Genomic DNA, 16,934 nt, shown 5'->3' on the forward strand with positions numbered 1-16,934 from the left:
AACTAACTGATAATGCCTGAAAAGTTTTCTAGATATTTTTGGTACCCATAATTTAATCTAAAAAAGTACTTACCCATTTTAAAATCTTTTTTTTATGCACAATGGCGGACACATGCAAATAAAAGTGTTAGCGGACAAGAGAACGACATAAACCGGACTAAATTTTAATCCCTCCTCATAAGTCCAAAGTCGGAACTTCGGGAGTTTTCTGAAGAATATAATTCTAGTTTAAGGATGATGATAAATCTTGCAGGTATTAATTTTCGCATAAAATTGTTTGTTAAAATGTTTTACAGGTATTAACTTTCACGAATGACGTTATATGTGCTCAATAATATTGAGAAAAAATCTATTCGCAATAATCATTTACGCAAATTCACTTTTCAGAAGCTTTTTTATGTTTTTGACGACAGCAAGATCAAATTTTTCAAATTACTATTTGTTTTCCGCTGCAATTAATTCTACCGAGTGTTGGGGACACAGTTACAACGACAGGTCCCTGATTTCGACATGCTAACAAAGAAACATGAAACAATCCAAGACAGTTTAATACTTGTAATACTCGTGTAGTAGCTAACGTACCAAACGTTTTATGAAGTGTACTGGAATGAGTTTAAAACTGGATTTAGAACAAGGACTTAAAGGCTTGCATGATAACAAGTTTGACTCTACATATTGGTCAACATATTTTCGTGATAAAAATAAAAGTCCCAACTACATTCTTAATTAACAGATTCAGACAATAGCATTCCAACACCAACGCTTTCGACTAATTCAATTTAGACATCATGCCGCGTCTTTACGTAAACGGCTTTTTGTTGATTAGCTGTCAACAAGTATTAATAAATTCAAAATTTTAAAATACGCCAGGATTAGCTATCATATTGCAAAATAGGTGTCAGTAAATATGTATTAGTTAATATATGTGCAGGACAAAAATTAGTAAATTTACCTGTTTTTAAAATCTTTAAAAAGTCAACAGACTGACAGTAGTTACATGGGTGAGTAGGACCCTTATATATTGTATATTTCTTTAGATTTCTTACACAAGGGGAGATTTTTGCCTAAAGATAAGAAAAAAGGTATCTAGGGAAACCCTAGGCAAATTTTACCTAAGTTTTAACGATGTCATAGTAATTGAAAAAAATAAATAAAAACAAAAGGATTCCACAGCAACCGATTGAATTGATTTTTAACGTTATAGTCAATGATTCCTGACCTTTTTCTACGCAGTGAAGTTGCTAAAATTACAATCACTTCCGAAGAATTAGTATATATAACAATCAATTGGCATTGAAAAAAAATAATTCTTAATTTGCATTTTGTCCCTCCAAAATGTATAAAGATAATTTTAAAATAACTTCACTGATAATTTTAGGGTTAGCTATTACAGGTTATATCTTTTTCCTTAAAGCTTATATTTTTCATTGCGTCATGTGACAGTAGTGGTCTTTCTGTTATTAAGGGTTGCGGTTTTACGGAAATTTATGATAAGAATTTCACTATAAAACCGTCGAGATTAAACTTTCTGAAAATCTGTAGGAGGAGAGTGATTATTCGAAAATGTAGTGAACATCGAGTATAACTATCTCGTACCCAGGACTAATATCTTTTGCATTCTTTTTTCAGGATATATTGGTTGGAAACGAGGTTTTAATTAAAAAAGCTCATAATACTTTCATAGTATATAATACTATTATATTGACTCTCTAAGAGAGATCAAAAGAAATTCCTTGTGAGCATCGAACCATTAGAGGTATATTGCATCTACGAATAGCAACTCCAAGCAGAAGAAAGAGGCTCCTGACAGGTAAGGTTGTTTGTACTATACGTAAATTATACTAAACCTTAAGGCGTGAGTATACAAAAAAGGTGTGATATTCTAAAATGCTTTTAATTCACCAAAACTTTATTTTGATATATTAATGTATATATTTTTTTTAGAAAGCCTATATGATTACCTATATAATGCTATAAAAATTATTAAGAAAAAATAAAATTTGAAGGTTTAATAGACACGAAAAAAATGACCCCTCTCCTACAAATGCGATTTCTTTTACAAAACTAATAATTTCTCAAGTTTGCTGTTTGCTTTTTCGTGATCACAAGACATTGATCTAAAAACGCTTTTTTAATTTTTTCTTAATGTTTTTTACTTTTGGAGTTATTTAGTATTAAAATTTTTTCCACAATAACTCGCGTTCTACTCATTCTCAAGAAATAAAAAAAGCTTTTTTAGATCAAACATTCCTCTCCACGCTAAGCGTGCTCTCTACCTCACATTCTTTATAGTTTTGTAAAAGAGATTTAAAACGTAAGTGATACTCTCTTAAAAATTTAACACTGTGAAAAAGAGCTTTTAAGTTTCTCACAGAAATCTTATACTTCTGCATAATAATTGATCACTATGATAACGACCATTTTGTTAACAGGTCTTTTTCACATCTTCTGTTTATGCTGCACGTGTTCGCTCACATTCGCAATTATACACAGTTGAGTATGGGTAAAACAAAAACAAACTGTAGAAACAAAAATCTGTTCGACTAGTGCTAGCTTGGCGATCGGCGGTAGAAACATTTTGCTTTAATCTTCTTTTAGCTGGCAGGTCAAATATTTTTGTTCTGGATTTTCTTCTTTTTTTTGATGATATAAAAGCTTTATGACGATAGGACATTTTTATTCGCTGTTAACTTATAAACTGGTTTGGCCATGTTTTTCACAGTAAATTATATTCAGCTTTGGAAGACAAAAAAGAAAAAGAAAATATTCTTATGGGAAATAGGAGAAAAACTTCAAAATAATCTTAAGGGGATAATAATCTATTCTAAATACATTTTTTTAAAAATATTTTTGCACCATTTTAAAGCGCAGATCTTTTTTTATCTAATCACTGAAAAAAATTTTTTTTAGAAAACAAACCATTTTTTTCGTATACTCACGCCTTAAAGACATAAACTAAAAAAACAATTAAGGTAGATTAAGTTGTTTTTACCTCTTGACTATTTCACTTTTTCCATCAACATGAACACAATTTTTATACCTTAACTCTTTAAAAAAAATCATCCCTATACCAAATCATGATAAAAAATAGACAAAATATGGATGTTATTTATTTTAAGGATAATGTAATGCACGTTTCTCACTAGGCACTAAAGCTTTGTTTCCACTTAGCGGGCACTAACGCTAATGAGTGGTAATGAAATCCGCGGTAACTTTTTTTATAAATAAAAACTGCTTGTTAGCAAGTTATTGCTTTCTAGCGGTAATATTTTCATGATTGGTAACTTTTTATTCAAAATGGAATGAAATGTTGTTATCTGTTGAAAAGTGAAAGTATGAAAAAGAGAACTTACTTATAAAAATACTCTTTATCACCAAGTCGTAATTCACGAAGATGATTTAAAAAAACTAGCTACTTGTTCTTTTTTTGTAAATGTCACGAACCCGAAATCGATGATCTCTCTTCTTCTTCTTTCTTTAATCATCATTCATAATCAAAAACTTGGGTTTGCTTTTATTATGAATAACTTCTCCTCATCTAAAGAATCTATTCTAAACTGAGAGATAATTTTTATGATTTATATTTTTATTTCTCAAGTGGAAACATAAAACGTTACCGCTAGTTAAGGCTTGCTAAAATGATACCGCTCATTACCGCTAGTTACCGTGAATCGGAAACCAAGCTTAATTAACGCTTACTAGGCCCTAACTAACGATAGACTATTTACGTAAGTGATTGACTATCTTTGTCCCTTTTGGAGATTTTTGACGGCACTATCGGTGATGTATCTCTGTTATATAACGATACAAAAATATAAACCAAATCATACATACGATCATATTAACCATTATCTTTGATTGCCGAGTAAACATTTTAACTCATCAATACAGTCTATATTTTTATAAAAGGGCAAATATATCCCTTTTTTATAATGCGATCGCGTGTTCGGAATAAAATGAAACTGGTGCACTGTATAAGGAAATCATGCTGAACATGTCGTGATCTGGCGTACTTTTCTTGCGTACGTAGACAATAAAAACGGAGATTATCAGTATGACACTACATAATTTCGTAACTACAATATTTTAATCCTGTTTTTCTTTTGTCGTATTAATCTCAGGTAGTTTTTACTACTTATTTAATTTAATATCACTTTAGAAAACTTTGCAAAATTAGCGATTTGTTTCATGCTTTGGATTTTGATGAAGGAGGATTATCACTATGGCACTACGTATCTTCATTGCTACAATATTATAATTCTATTTTTTGTCTTAAAATCTCACGTAGGCTTCCACTACTTATGTAATGACTTATGGAAAAAGAGCTTATATGAAATAATCTTTTAGAATAAATGAAGGTCAAAAATTCTTTATTTTATTGGACGATCATCAAAATCCTTCAAATAATGTGTACTAAATATACTATGAAAATCATCCTTATATGCCAACAGTATGCATTTTAGTAATTGCTATTCTAGTGTTTGAAATCACTTTACACACGCCTAATGCCGTCACACATGGTTATTTTTCTAGTTTTGTAATAAATTTAAATGTTTTAAGTATTACTGCGGATAGGGCGTCAATTCTTGGTAGATTTATTCACTGGGTAGAAAGATTTATATTTTGTATAAAAAAATAATTTTAATTACTTCATTGGGATTGAAAATGACGTCATATTTGTAAGGAAGTTTCTTACTGTATCGATAAAGCAAAAAATCTGATTTCCTGAAATATCCATTTGAAGTCATTAAACTTTGCACAAGGTTAGAATTTATAAATGTTTGAGGTAAGGAAAACAATATTGAGATTAGAAATGACAATATTTTACTGAAACGATATTCCCTTTAAATCTGTTCTGTATTTTAGCCTTGTGACCCATATATCTTCTTGGCAACACCTTAGTAACCACCTAGTGATAGACATACATGTAATGAATATTAAATTTAACTAATACAAAATCGTACAACACTCATACATGCAAGTCAGCACATTATAAAATTTACAAAAAATTATACCTGTCCCAAAATTTTGATACCCCGCGAAAAGTATGAACATTTTTCAAATAGAATTTTTTTTTCATTACAAGTCCCAATGAAGGTTAGAAAAAGTCACAAAATTTCAGCACATAATCACATGCCAACAAAACTTTTGCCAGTCCAAGAGGCCGTCAGCATATTGTACCCCCCCCCCCTTCCCCTTTCCTCCTCTCCTTAATGTGTACCAACGCAATATGTCTGCAACAATGTAATTACGCTAAACAGTGTAAAAACGAAGTAATCTGTGACAAAATGTGAACGCATTTCAGCACCTATTTTATAATATATATTGTTCTTAGATAAGCAAAGAGAAAAACAAAATGGCCACCAAGGCAAATTGGGATATTATGATATCCTACCATCATGCGTCTGGCAAGGAGTACATGAAAAGGATTAAAGAGTCATTATTAAAACAGGATTACTCTGTTTGGACTGATGAAGATCGAGTGTATGGAGATTTAGGTGCACGGATGGCAGAAGGCGTTGCAGGATCAAAGTTGATCATTCTTTTATTTTCAAAGGGATATGAAGAATCTAAAAACTGTCAGAAAGAATACAACTTGGCCTGTGCACAACACAAGAAAATTATCTGTGCAATAGTTGAGAAAGGTTATAAACCTCCAGCAGACCATGTGCTCAGTTTGATCCTGGGCAATAACATGTACTACCAATTATACAGAGGTGATGAAACAACTTTTCAAAATCTATTAAAAGACATCTCACAACAACTATTAGGAGAAGGTATGTGCATTTCAGTTGTAGATTTAAAAACTGCAAAACTGTTTTATCGTTGTGTCATCTTGTGTATGGTTTGAAATACTAAAGGTCGTCGAAACTTTTAGTTGGCAAAACTTTGAGAATTTTTTTGATTACCTTTCCCCCGTCTTTGTTAGATTAAAGCAAAAAGAAACTACTACATTAGACCAATGTTTGTTTATTTTAAAAAAAGTTTATTTTTGAAGCAGGGTTTAAATAAATCTGTAGCTGGCCAACCCATAACAACCACAAATTGTGGATATTGTTAATGAGCCCTCAGTTAACACATGTAAATTCAGTCTATTTTGTTACACTGAATTTGTTGAAATGCTAGATCTTTGCGTTTCTATTGAGTAACAGTGCATTTAATGATTTAGTTTAGATAGTTTAAATAGGGTTGTTTTAACTTTTTTGCTTTTATTTATTTTCTTATTTTTGATAGCCCCAGCAAAGACGGAGCCCATTTTGAAGTAAGTGTCACAAATTTTACAAAAATTCTACAATGAAAAAAAATATTCTGTTTGTCATGTTTTGTTTTGTTTTGTTTTTGTTTTTTATCTCTATCTATTAAACCAGGAAAAATTTCCTGAAAGTATATAATTTTAACAATAACGTCTTTCTTTCGTATTTTTCAAATTTAATTACTAAATCTATTCTTGTTAAAAGTTCTTGCTACAAGTATGTAGTAAACGAAATCACTACATAATACATCAGTAAAAGAAATTTTGAATGGTAAAAGATCTTCTTTAAAAACATAATAATAGCAAGAAAAATGATTTTAGAAAACTTACATTATACTGCCTTATAAATCGGGATAAAAAGACATTAGGCGACATCATGTAAGGCAGATTATATATTCCTCTATATATTCTTATAGAGGTACAGAAATATAAAGTTCCTTGACAAATATTTTAAAAAATTAGCTTCTAACTATATTTTTAATTTTAGTTTTTGGATGTATAAAGACAAAGAAGAAAATATCATTGTTAAGTTTCATAATAAAAACTTAAAAACCGTTCAGAGAATTACTATACAACAGGACGGTAGTGATACCAAGGTAAAACTGAAAGAATCATCAGACTTTTATGAAGAAGTGAGAGACAATAAGCTTGTATTAACAATATATAAGGCAGCAGCTACCCGGTACATCCTAAAACTTGTCATATCGTTGCTGGACATTGATGGAAATAAAGAGATTTTTGAAGTAGACAGTAAGTAGTAACTAAATAGGTTTTTTTTTTTTTTAAAAAAAATTGTGTTAAAAATTTTATTCGTCACTGTCATTACTATTTGTAGATGTCAACATCGCCTGCGCTCACAAGTACTACAACAAAGAAAGTAACTTTTCTCTCCATACACATAATAGTGACAAAGTTGCAGCACATATTAAGTCAATTATCAGCACCCCTGTTCTTGAATCTAACATTCAGCTGTTCTGTTGTGGAGAAGTATATGAAAAAAGTAGAAACGAATACTTAAGATTTTCAAGAAATTATGTTAATGAAAACTGCACATCCAACAATGCCTTTCTAAAAGAAGCTGTCCAATTTCCACCACCAATGGTAAATGAAGAGATTTCCAGCTTTACATTTCGACTAAAGTCAATTCTCAGTGAAATTGGGCACGTGTTTGTGATTTTCACACATTACAATACCACGGAGAATCTGAGACTTCTAAATTTAAATACTTATTGTGATCGTGTTCCAGATTATAAACACAGGCTTCTGCTGCTCCATCCATCTCAAAATACCTTCGTCAACATAAGATACACTAAAACTACTAGTGGATCAATCATTGAGGAAGAATTTCAAAATGGTGAGGTAGATATCAAACATTTGTTTGCAATCAATCAACAATTTATCTCTGATAGTACATCCAGATTTATAAATGTTGTTGCTGCACCCAATTTCCGAAAGTTAGAGAACATCGACGTTTGTGCAAACTGTCAATTGTTAGATGAGCCTATTTTCTCGGACGACACAAAGGCTCAAAATTTCCTTCTATCTCTGGGATTAACAAGAAGATATCCTGATAAGAAAATTAAAGAGCAGTACATGAACATATTGGGACAGGCAATGTGTTTTATGGCTACTAGAGAGATTATGAACACTGTTCCAACAATCAAAGATGGCATTCATGAGAAAATAAGCACCCTCCTATTGTCATCTGAACAGTCAAATATTTTGTTTGACGAATCTAAAAAGAAAATTATTGTTGGACCACTAGGAAGTGGCAAATCGGTTCTTGCCTTATCTCATCTAAAACATCTTTACCAATGTTGTGAAAGAACATGCACAATATACTATGTCATGTGGAGTGACAAAACAATACTGCTGAAAGGTATTGAAAAATTCGTCTCAAAATTTCAATGCAACAAAAATATCACTTTGAAAATAAAGAATGCAATTGAATTAGCAAAAGAGCTCAATCTCTCTAAACTTCCGACCGTATCCCAATTATTACTGTTGTTGTTAAAGAAACACGGTGGTTTGTCATTTCATTTTATAAGTGACGAAGTTGATGGAGCGATGTTTGACAATCAAGAAGCTTTATCGCTGAAGCAGATTTTGGAAAGGGAAGAAGCTTTGCAGAATTCCATGATTGTGTTGTTTCTACAATCTTTGGAAAAGCACAGGAGATTGGTTACATCTAGAGAATCAAAAAGGCATGATAAATACAAATACGAAGAAGCTGGTATGCGTGTGTTTCACCTCAATAAAGCAATGCGAACAACGAAGAAAAATTTTAACTTCTTGGTACAATTTGAGAAGAAAATTTCCGGGATTGAATCAGTTATCAAACATCCTGTTCACGACAAAAATCATGAAACATCATCAGCAAAATCTGGAACGACCAGCTCTACCATTCAAGAAATTTCAAAGCAGCGTAAAGTTTCAGAAGGAAGAAATTCACAAGTAAAATCAGCCGAAAAAAGTAAAAAGATTTTTGAAGAACCAGTGGACATAGAGGAAATTGCAGCTGTCTCAAATTACCCAGGTGTTTCTGAAGATGTGAAAACCTTGACCAAAGTGAAATGCAACTCCGCCCAAGAAGTTGGACATAACTTTGAAGGAACAAAGCCAATACTGATACATCTTAATTATGAAAATGAAACAGAAGAACAAAGTATTGTCATGTTATCTCTCTCGTTGGAATACTACCTAGATCGTGTAAATATTAAACGTTTATTTTTTCATAACTCTGTGGAACAAATGATCACCTTTCGAAGGGTTCTGGATTTAATTAGAAAAAAATATTTTGTTTATAACAAACAAACTGAATGGAACATCATTGACAGCAGCAACGAAGTCACCAATCTTCCGGAAAACGAAGGTTATGATTTAATTACTAATCTAGAAGGAAGTAGAGGAACAGAATTTTGTGAAACCGTATGTTGTATTGACATAAATGACACTATGTTGCGACACAAGACGTTAGAAGGAATGTCCAGAGTAACTGAACGCCTAATAATCGTTTGCACGTGTAACATACAGTCTGCTACTACAAATTCATCAACTGGACATATCATCAAAGATCTGTTACCGGAGTACCTAAATGAGGTTTCTGTTGAATGCGCAAAAAATTCAAATAAAGACTTACATTACATTGAAATGCAAGTCAGTGACAAAAAATCGATAGGTTTTGTGAATACAAACTCGTGCAGATACAAAAATCTGATGGAACGGATAAAGAAAATTAAATATGAAAAGGATGAATCAGATGTGCATGATTTCGCGCGAGTTATACGTAGAAAGTAAATATATCTTTTCATTTATTTGAAGTGTAAGCAAATTACCAGCAGATATAATTTTTAATCAGAACTGCAAAATGTCTTCTAAACTTGTTTTCAGTACACTTTTATGCCTGCATCTAATTTCTAGTTTCCAGCCTCCAACAATCAACGTGAGCTGCAATTTTTCAAACGACAATTCCTGTACAATTAATTGGAATGAGGAAGGATATCGTTACGTAATTGAAATGGAAAACGACAGATCACAATGGCAGAACATAGAACATGTCATCACGTTTGGTGGATGTGTTATCAACAATTTAGTTATTGGAAATAAATACAAGTTTCGTGTTTTGGCCAGTAACGACTCTGGTCAAGCTCAAAGTGTTGTATCGTATCGACATGTGTAAGTTTTTTTTTTCGGCTTTACTATTGGTTTTCTAAAGGTATGGTTATTTTTATTTCATTGGGCACTTCATTTTTTATTTCTAGGAATAATCTTCCATCAACTCTTGCAGATATGTCTATCACTTTTAAAGGTAAGTTATCACGAAACTGAAATGATATATTTTTGACCTCATTTTAGTCATAGTGCTTGTGAAACATTTTAATTTTTATTAATCACCGGAAAACGTTCTTAGTGTCCAAAGTAAAATATGAAATTCCTTTATGGTGAAATGTTAACTTTGCTACTATTATTTTTCCTTGAGTTGATAGGATATTTTGTATATCCAGTGCAGCTTTCTCCTGGTAAACAGAAGCAAAAAAGATTTACATGTTATCAAACTGTAATTGTATTGAAAAATCTTTTTTTTTTTAATTTAATCAAATCTCTTTTCTTTGAAATGCTTTGAAGATATAAAATTAAAATAATCACGAAAATAATTACGAAATCAAAGATGCACTAGAGATCCATATTTTATTCTCAAAGTCATTTTTTGGTGAATAAGAACTTCCCATTTTCTCAACAATTATATTTAGTTTAATCGAACTTTAGAAAATTGAACTAAAACGTTACTTCTGAATCAAGCGGGGTTGTTATTACAATTACTATTGCTGACCTCTACTATAAAGTTGCCGCCCTATACTTTAACAAAAACAGAGGTATTTTTTTAATCCTGTTTGGTTGATAGGCTCCTTTTTCTCTTTCACATATAGTGTGGCAAATTAAAAAACAGTAAAAAAAATGATTTAATCCAGCATAAAAAAAATTAATAATTTTTCTAATTGCATTTTCAAAAAGGTAGGAATGAAAATTATTTTTTTGCGTGGTATTAATTAAAATTATTGGGGTAGTAATTGGGATGGCGGCTGCGGTAGTTAAATTGTATAATCGAAGCGTATATTTTGTAAATATACATTGTAGATTCAATTTTACTGTAATACTCTTTGAATTGGGTGTAAAGTTGTTAAACAAAAGTTTTACCTGTACATTAAGTTTACAACGCGTAGCTCCGCAATATTTATATGTTGCAGGATAATGCAGATCTTATGCCTTCGCAAAATTTGGCCACCGTGTCAAATTGATCACTATTGTATTGAAAAAAGATGGGCAATGTTGAACAGTTCGGCTCCTATAGGATAGTTACCAAATTTGTCCTCAGGAACTGTTAGGCTTTTTATAGTTGGACGGACTAGTATAATACAAGCCATTATCCGTAGCCATAAAGGGTTGAGTATACAGGTTGTGAAGTAGTGAAATTCTTATGAAGCTATAGCCTAGTTTCCATACTATTTCAATATTGTAAAGAGAATTTCATCCGGAGAAAATTAGTCAGCAGGACCGGGGAAAAGCCTCCTTTCCAAGTTATTTATATTTAACCGTAATGGCTGGCCTCGATTCCATGTTATTTGGTCATTGACACGAAACATCATAACCTAAAGATTTGCTGTAAGAGCCTTCTTTTCAAGTTATTAGCAACCTTACGAAACAAGAACGGGAGCATTTGCGACGGAGAAAATACTATTATTTTTTCAAGCATGTACAGATCAGGACAATCCCCCAAAACAAGGTTGACATTTTTCCTTCGATTTGAAAAGAACCATTTTGAGCTTGTGGATAGAGCGTCAAGTATTTAAGAAAGTAAAAATGTGATATGGTAATATTACTGATAAGAGTACGCAGAAACAGCGCATATGAGTTTTTCCCTAAATTGTGTGTCACTTTTTTTTGCATTTTTTTGATAGTTGCCATGGTTTTATTTCATATTGTAACTTTCGTTTAACTTTTCTTAAGCAATTATTGGCGCGTTTTGCGTACAACGGGATTTCATGAAAAGTTATTGTCAACATTGTTGCAGATAGTGCCGTACTTTGTAAAAGTCTCTACTTACACTTGAAAATTATCGCTAATAGAAACAATTCAGTGCAAATCTTATGGGAAGGTTTCCATCTGCAAAACTTATCAGTGGCAAAGGAAAGCACATAATGATCTGGTCTGTAGAATGAAACTACCACCAAAAACACCACCCTAAACAATACCCCGACTTCATTCTCAAGACCCCTATTTGCTTTCTTATATCGGGACGGCGCAAAAGAGGAAGGGGTCTTGAGGACGAGGTTGGGATACCCCATGTTTTCAAATAACCGATCGCGTGTCAGAGAAACATCTTTGAAATATTCGTGCAGACGAAATCGAATATATTGAGTACAATTTGTTCTATTTTTATCAGTATATCATACTCAACTAAAATGAATATGTTTCGTTCAGCAAATAATTTTGATAAAATCCGGTCGTTTGAGGTTAGAGAAAATTTAATTTTGATAAAAGTAGCAGCTAGTTTTTATTATACATTATTTTTTTTCATGAGAAACCCGTTTACAATTAACGGAGTATTTTACTAAGAGCTGTGTACCTAAGTCTCGTGTTCTTTAAAACTTGTTCTTATAAAAAGCCGATCGCGTGTCAAAAAACAATCTTTGAAATATTCGTGCAGACGAAATCGAATATATTGAGTACAGTCGTTCTATTTTTATCACTATATCATACTCAACCAAAACGAATATGTTTCATTCAACAACGAGTTCTGATAACAACAGTTTGTGAATAAGGTGAGAAAGGTTTTTCACTAATCGTTAAAAAACTCTCAAAAAGTTTCATTTTAAAAATATTTTGTGTAGAAATATTATTTTAACGATACAATACTTTTTTAAAGAAACCTAAAAAAATTTTTATGATTTCTATCGTACAAATTTTTAAATTAAGAAATTAAATTTCTGAATGGTAGCTAAATTACTTTCAACGGTGTGAGAAAAAATATCGCTCGTATTTTTTGTTATTATACAATAAATTATTTTTTCGACATAAAATTTTGTACCGAAGATTTATATTATCTTATGTCACTAAACTTGTTCTTTTTATGAAACCGTTTTGTGATAAAGAATTTATTAGTTAAACAAAAATGCTGATGTCATCATGATTTAGACAATTAATTTTGTGTTTCTAATTTTTCTCTATTTGCAAATTCATACATGATGACGTCATTAAAATAGTGTTATTACAATTTTAATATTTCATCTGTTTATCAATGTTTGTATTAATTTCTATAATCGTTTATTTTCTTCGATATTTTTTTGTCGCTACAAACAAATTATCTCAAAATATTTTTTATTTAAGAATTTCCACTTGCGCAAATTAATCTGATAACATCAAAATAATATACTCGAAATTCGTTTGTTCTTATATTTATTTTTGTGTTTTTATAATTATTTGTGAATGTTTAATATATTAACATTCTTTTTTTCACTATTTTTATGTTTATAAAATGTTCAATCTATTACAATAAGAAGAAACATCTTAAAATCGATGTCATGAATTTTTCGTTAGTGTATTTCATTAATTTATAAATTTATATTTTTTATGCATTTATTATTTTATTTTTAGATATCGTGGAAATTATTAAAACTAACGATATCGAGAAACTGAAAAAATTACTATCCATTCATCCAAACATCGTTCACATGAGAGGTGAACATAACCACACACCATTGTTGTGGACAGTATTGCACACCAACAATACATCAATGGTGGAAATACTCATCTCATATGAAAGTGATGTTTGGGTGGAAAATAGTGTGAAACGAAACAGTTATCATTTGGCTGCAATTGTTGATCGTCACACAATATTGGATATGTTATGTCGACATGATGTAACAAACATCAACCGTGTAGATGTTAACAACTGCACACCATTACATCGTGCTGCAATGGATGGTCACATCTCATGTGTTGATGTTTTGTTGCGTCATGAAAATATTGATGTGACGATCGAAGATGTATATGGAGACACAGCTTATGATCGTGCTGGAGCATGGAAGAATGAACAAAACCGGGAAATAATAAGACGAAAAATAAAAGAATACGAAGTGAGTTATTAAGTTGATTTAATAAATTAGAAAGAAGAATAAATTTGTATTTTATTTTAAGTTTGTCATATTAAGACATAAAAATGATTATAATATTTAAATGATAAAAGATAGGAAAAAATAGGAAGGAATGATTGGTTTGTAAGCAGAGTAAAATATTTTAACAACATTTTTAAAATAATTTAAAATACAATTAGATGTGATAATTTTGGTTTAAGTAGATGAAAAAGATGAAACAAAATGTTGAACAAAAACATGTAGTTATAAAAAAATAATTTGAATACTAAGTTAAATAAAACTTCGTACCCAGACCTCTATCAACTAGATGAAACGAGAATAAACAATCAAACAGCTAGTTATATGTTACGAGTTTTTTTCAATGTTTTTAAATATTTTTTCAGCAAAGAAGGAGGAGATAAATGTCCCAGGAAAAAATAACAATCCGGGCACCAGGTGAGATAATTTTTAAAATGTTTAAAAATTATGCGGTATTGTAATTTTACCAATCTATTTAAGTTTAAGTAACTTCGAAAATTTTCACATTTTTTTATGATATTAGAAACTTTTATTTTTTAGATGACGAACAAGTTTGCAGTTAAATTTTTTATTCTATTTATATTAGTCATTTATATATATTAATATGTTATACATATATATATTTATTTTAAATATATCTTTTTGTATATATGTCTATAATAAATTATTGCAAATATAAATCCATGTTGCTTTTAGTTTTATATTATTTATTATTTAAAATATATATTTATACTTTATTTATATTAGAACAAATTTATAGGAACAATGAAGCTGGAAGTGGCTGAAAAATAAGAACAAAGGGAAAGGCTGAAGTTTTAATTTTGTGTTCTTAGCGCAAAAAATGGCAAATTACAGAATAAAATGATTTTAAGCAGTTTATCAGATTGTGTCTGACAGATTTATCTGATTTGACAAAAATCTTTTTTGTCGTCACAATCTGAAAAGTTACAAAGTTTTAACTTTTTAGATTTTGTCTGAAGAGAATTAACCAATGAAGCAACAGACTGTTTTATGAAATATTATTGATTTGAAAATTCGTATGATTTCGAAAGAAAGAAACTTCACAAACAGAAATTTTATTGAAATTTTAAAAGGGGAAAAAGGTCTATGGAACATAAAAACTCCGCCGTACAAAAACAAGGGGTGAGAAGGCGAAGGTAATCGTCCGAATTTGTGGCAAATTAGAAATGAAACAAAATCTTCTCTTTCCCTGTTTTCGTTGTTTTTGCCTTTCCAGTAAAACAGGTATTTCGATTGCGGCAGCCTTTTCGAAGTAAGAAGCCATGTTAAAAAGAGAAAAAAATATTTGCGACATCTGACACAATGTAAACTTTAGAATGTGATATAATTATTGAGAAAACTCTTTAGACAAAATCTGGTAATGTAAAAGACGCCGCTGTCGGATGAACATGTAATTAAAAATCAGCGTGAAGACAAATTTCATTGTTCTTATAATCCATCTTTTAGCAAAAACATTAGGATTAAATTTAATTTTTACCAATCGTACAATCCCTTTCTTTCACACTGTCTATAGTAAAGTTGTCAGAATTTTTATTAGCAGAATTTCAGCTATTCTCTGACTATCCCTGTGAATCCACTAATTTTTTTATAGTATTGTGTTATATCAAATATATTTATATACCTATTTATGTATGAGTTCGGGTGAGTTTTATGAAACATATTTGATTTGATTTACTGTGGAACAGTTTTTGTTCGATTTATTTTCGTATCATGGAAAGATTCATGTTCTAAGTCACGTGGTTTTGCTGCATACAAATTGACTCGTTCCCAACTATAAAGGTTTGACTGCTATATTTTATGTGACGTAAGGAAACTCTCCCATAGCTATAGCCTCGTTTCGATATTATTTATCATTACAAAGACAACTTCATACAGAGAAAATTTGACATAAGAGCATTGCGGGTAAAAGCCTCCTTTCTAAGTTATTTACCTTTAAAAATGAATTGCTAGTCTCGTTTCCATGCTTTTTTGTTAATTATAACCAGAAGATGTGCTGTGGAGACCTTGCACAGACTTTTTTCAAGTATTTGTATACATGTAAAATTATCACTAATATTTATTTACTTATTTATTTATTTATAACGAATATTTATACAAGATTTTTCCATTCAAAATTAGTAAAATATACAAAATATATATAATTACAAAATTTCTGTTCTTCCATGGGTCCTGTTTCCCAGCCCCCCAAAAATAGCAATAAAATTTAAAATAATAACTAAAAATGTGTTAGTAAAAATTAATATTTACAAATTAAAAATCTCTTCATATAATTTTTACAAAATCTTCTATTGATGTCGAAGCACGTATTTTCAGAAGAAGCTCGTTGAAAGTTTATGCGCCATTAAATAAGAAACTTTTTCTACTTGATTCCAGCTTAATCTTAGGAAGTCATAGTGAATGATTCTTGTGTTGCTTGTCATTTTTTCGAAATAATTTACAAAGGTTTCACACACGTCTCCATGAACACACTTGAAGACTTCAAGGCAAAGACGTTTCCTTAACAGATCTTGAAAAATAGAAACCATCTTGTCCGAATCTAATGGGACGGTTTCCAACTACAAAACTTGTCAGCGCCAAAGTAGAGCACATAATTATCTGGTCTGTAAAATAAAACTACCTCCCCAAATACAACTTATTTTTTCAATTGACCCGATAAAAACATCCCGCTTAGCCACGATCTCGGTACCAGTGTGTTGAGAAAGTAAGAATGATTCTATTTGTCTTGTTATAGCTTGATGATGTACTCAGTGTACGAAAAGCTTAACTTAATAAACAATATCATAAATTAAAAAACCTTATTCCTTATATAAAACCTTATATAAAAAGTTATTCCATAGCGTACAACTAACGGAAAAACTCTTGTAAAACTAGTAACGATTATTCTCAACGCTTGTGCATTTTTTGTCCAGAATTACTTTAAGCATAATTATTTTGTGTCTTTTTTTTATGAAACAAGTCAAAGGTACCGATAAAATGCTGGCTAGTCAAAA

At 30.7% G+C, this 16,934-nt stretch overlaps 1 protein-coding gene across 1 annotated transcript; it reads left to right on the top strand.

Moving 5' to 3' along the window:
* The first annotated feature begins 591 nt into the window (after positions 1-591).
* Positions 592-16,218, top strand: LOC130629517 (uncharacterized). The gene is made up of 11 exons (XM_057442751.1): positions 592-1,001; positions 1,630-1,810; positions 5,336-5,777; positions 6,235-6,262; positions 6,741-7,003; positions 7,089-9,546; positions 9,674-9,928; positions 10,015-10,061; positions 13,406-13,887; positions 14,289-14,340; positions 14,464-16,218. The coding sequence occupies exons 3-10, from the start codon at positions 5,357-5,359 to the stop codon at positions 14,304-14,306; spliced, it is 3,972 nt and encodes a 1,323-aa protein (XP_057298734.1). The 5' UTR covers positions 592-1,001; positions 1,630-1,810; positions 5,336-5,356; the 3' UTR covers positions 14,307-14,340; positions 14,464-16,218.
* Positions 16,219-16,934: the final 716 nt, after the last annotated feature.

Source organism: Hydractinia symbiolongicarpus, chromosome 2, assembly GCF_029227915.1.
Source record: "Hydractinia symbiolongicarpus strain clone_291-10 chromosome 2, HSymV2.1, whole genome shotgun sequence".
NCBI classification, from domain to species: Eukaryota; Metazoa; Cnidaria; class Hydrozoa; order Anthoathecata; family Hydractiniidae; genus Hydractinia; species Hydractinia symbiolongicarpus.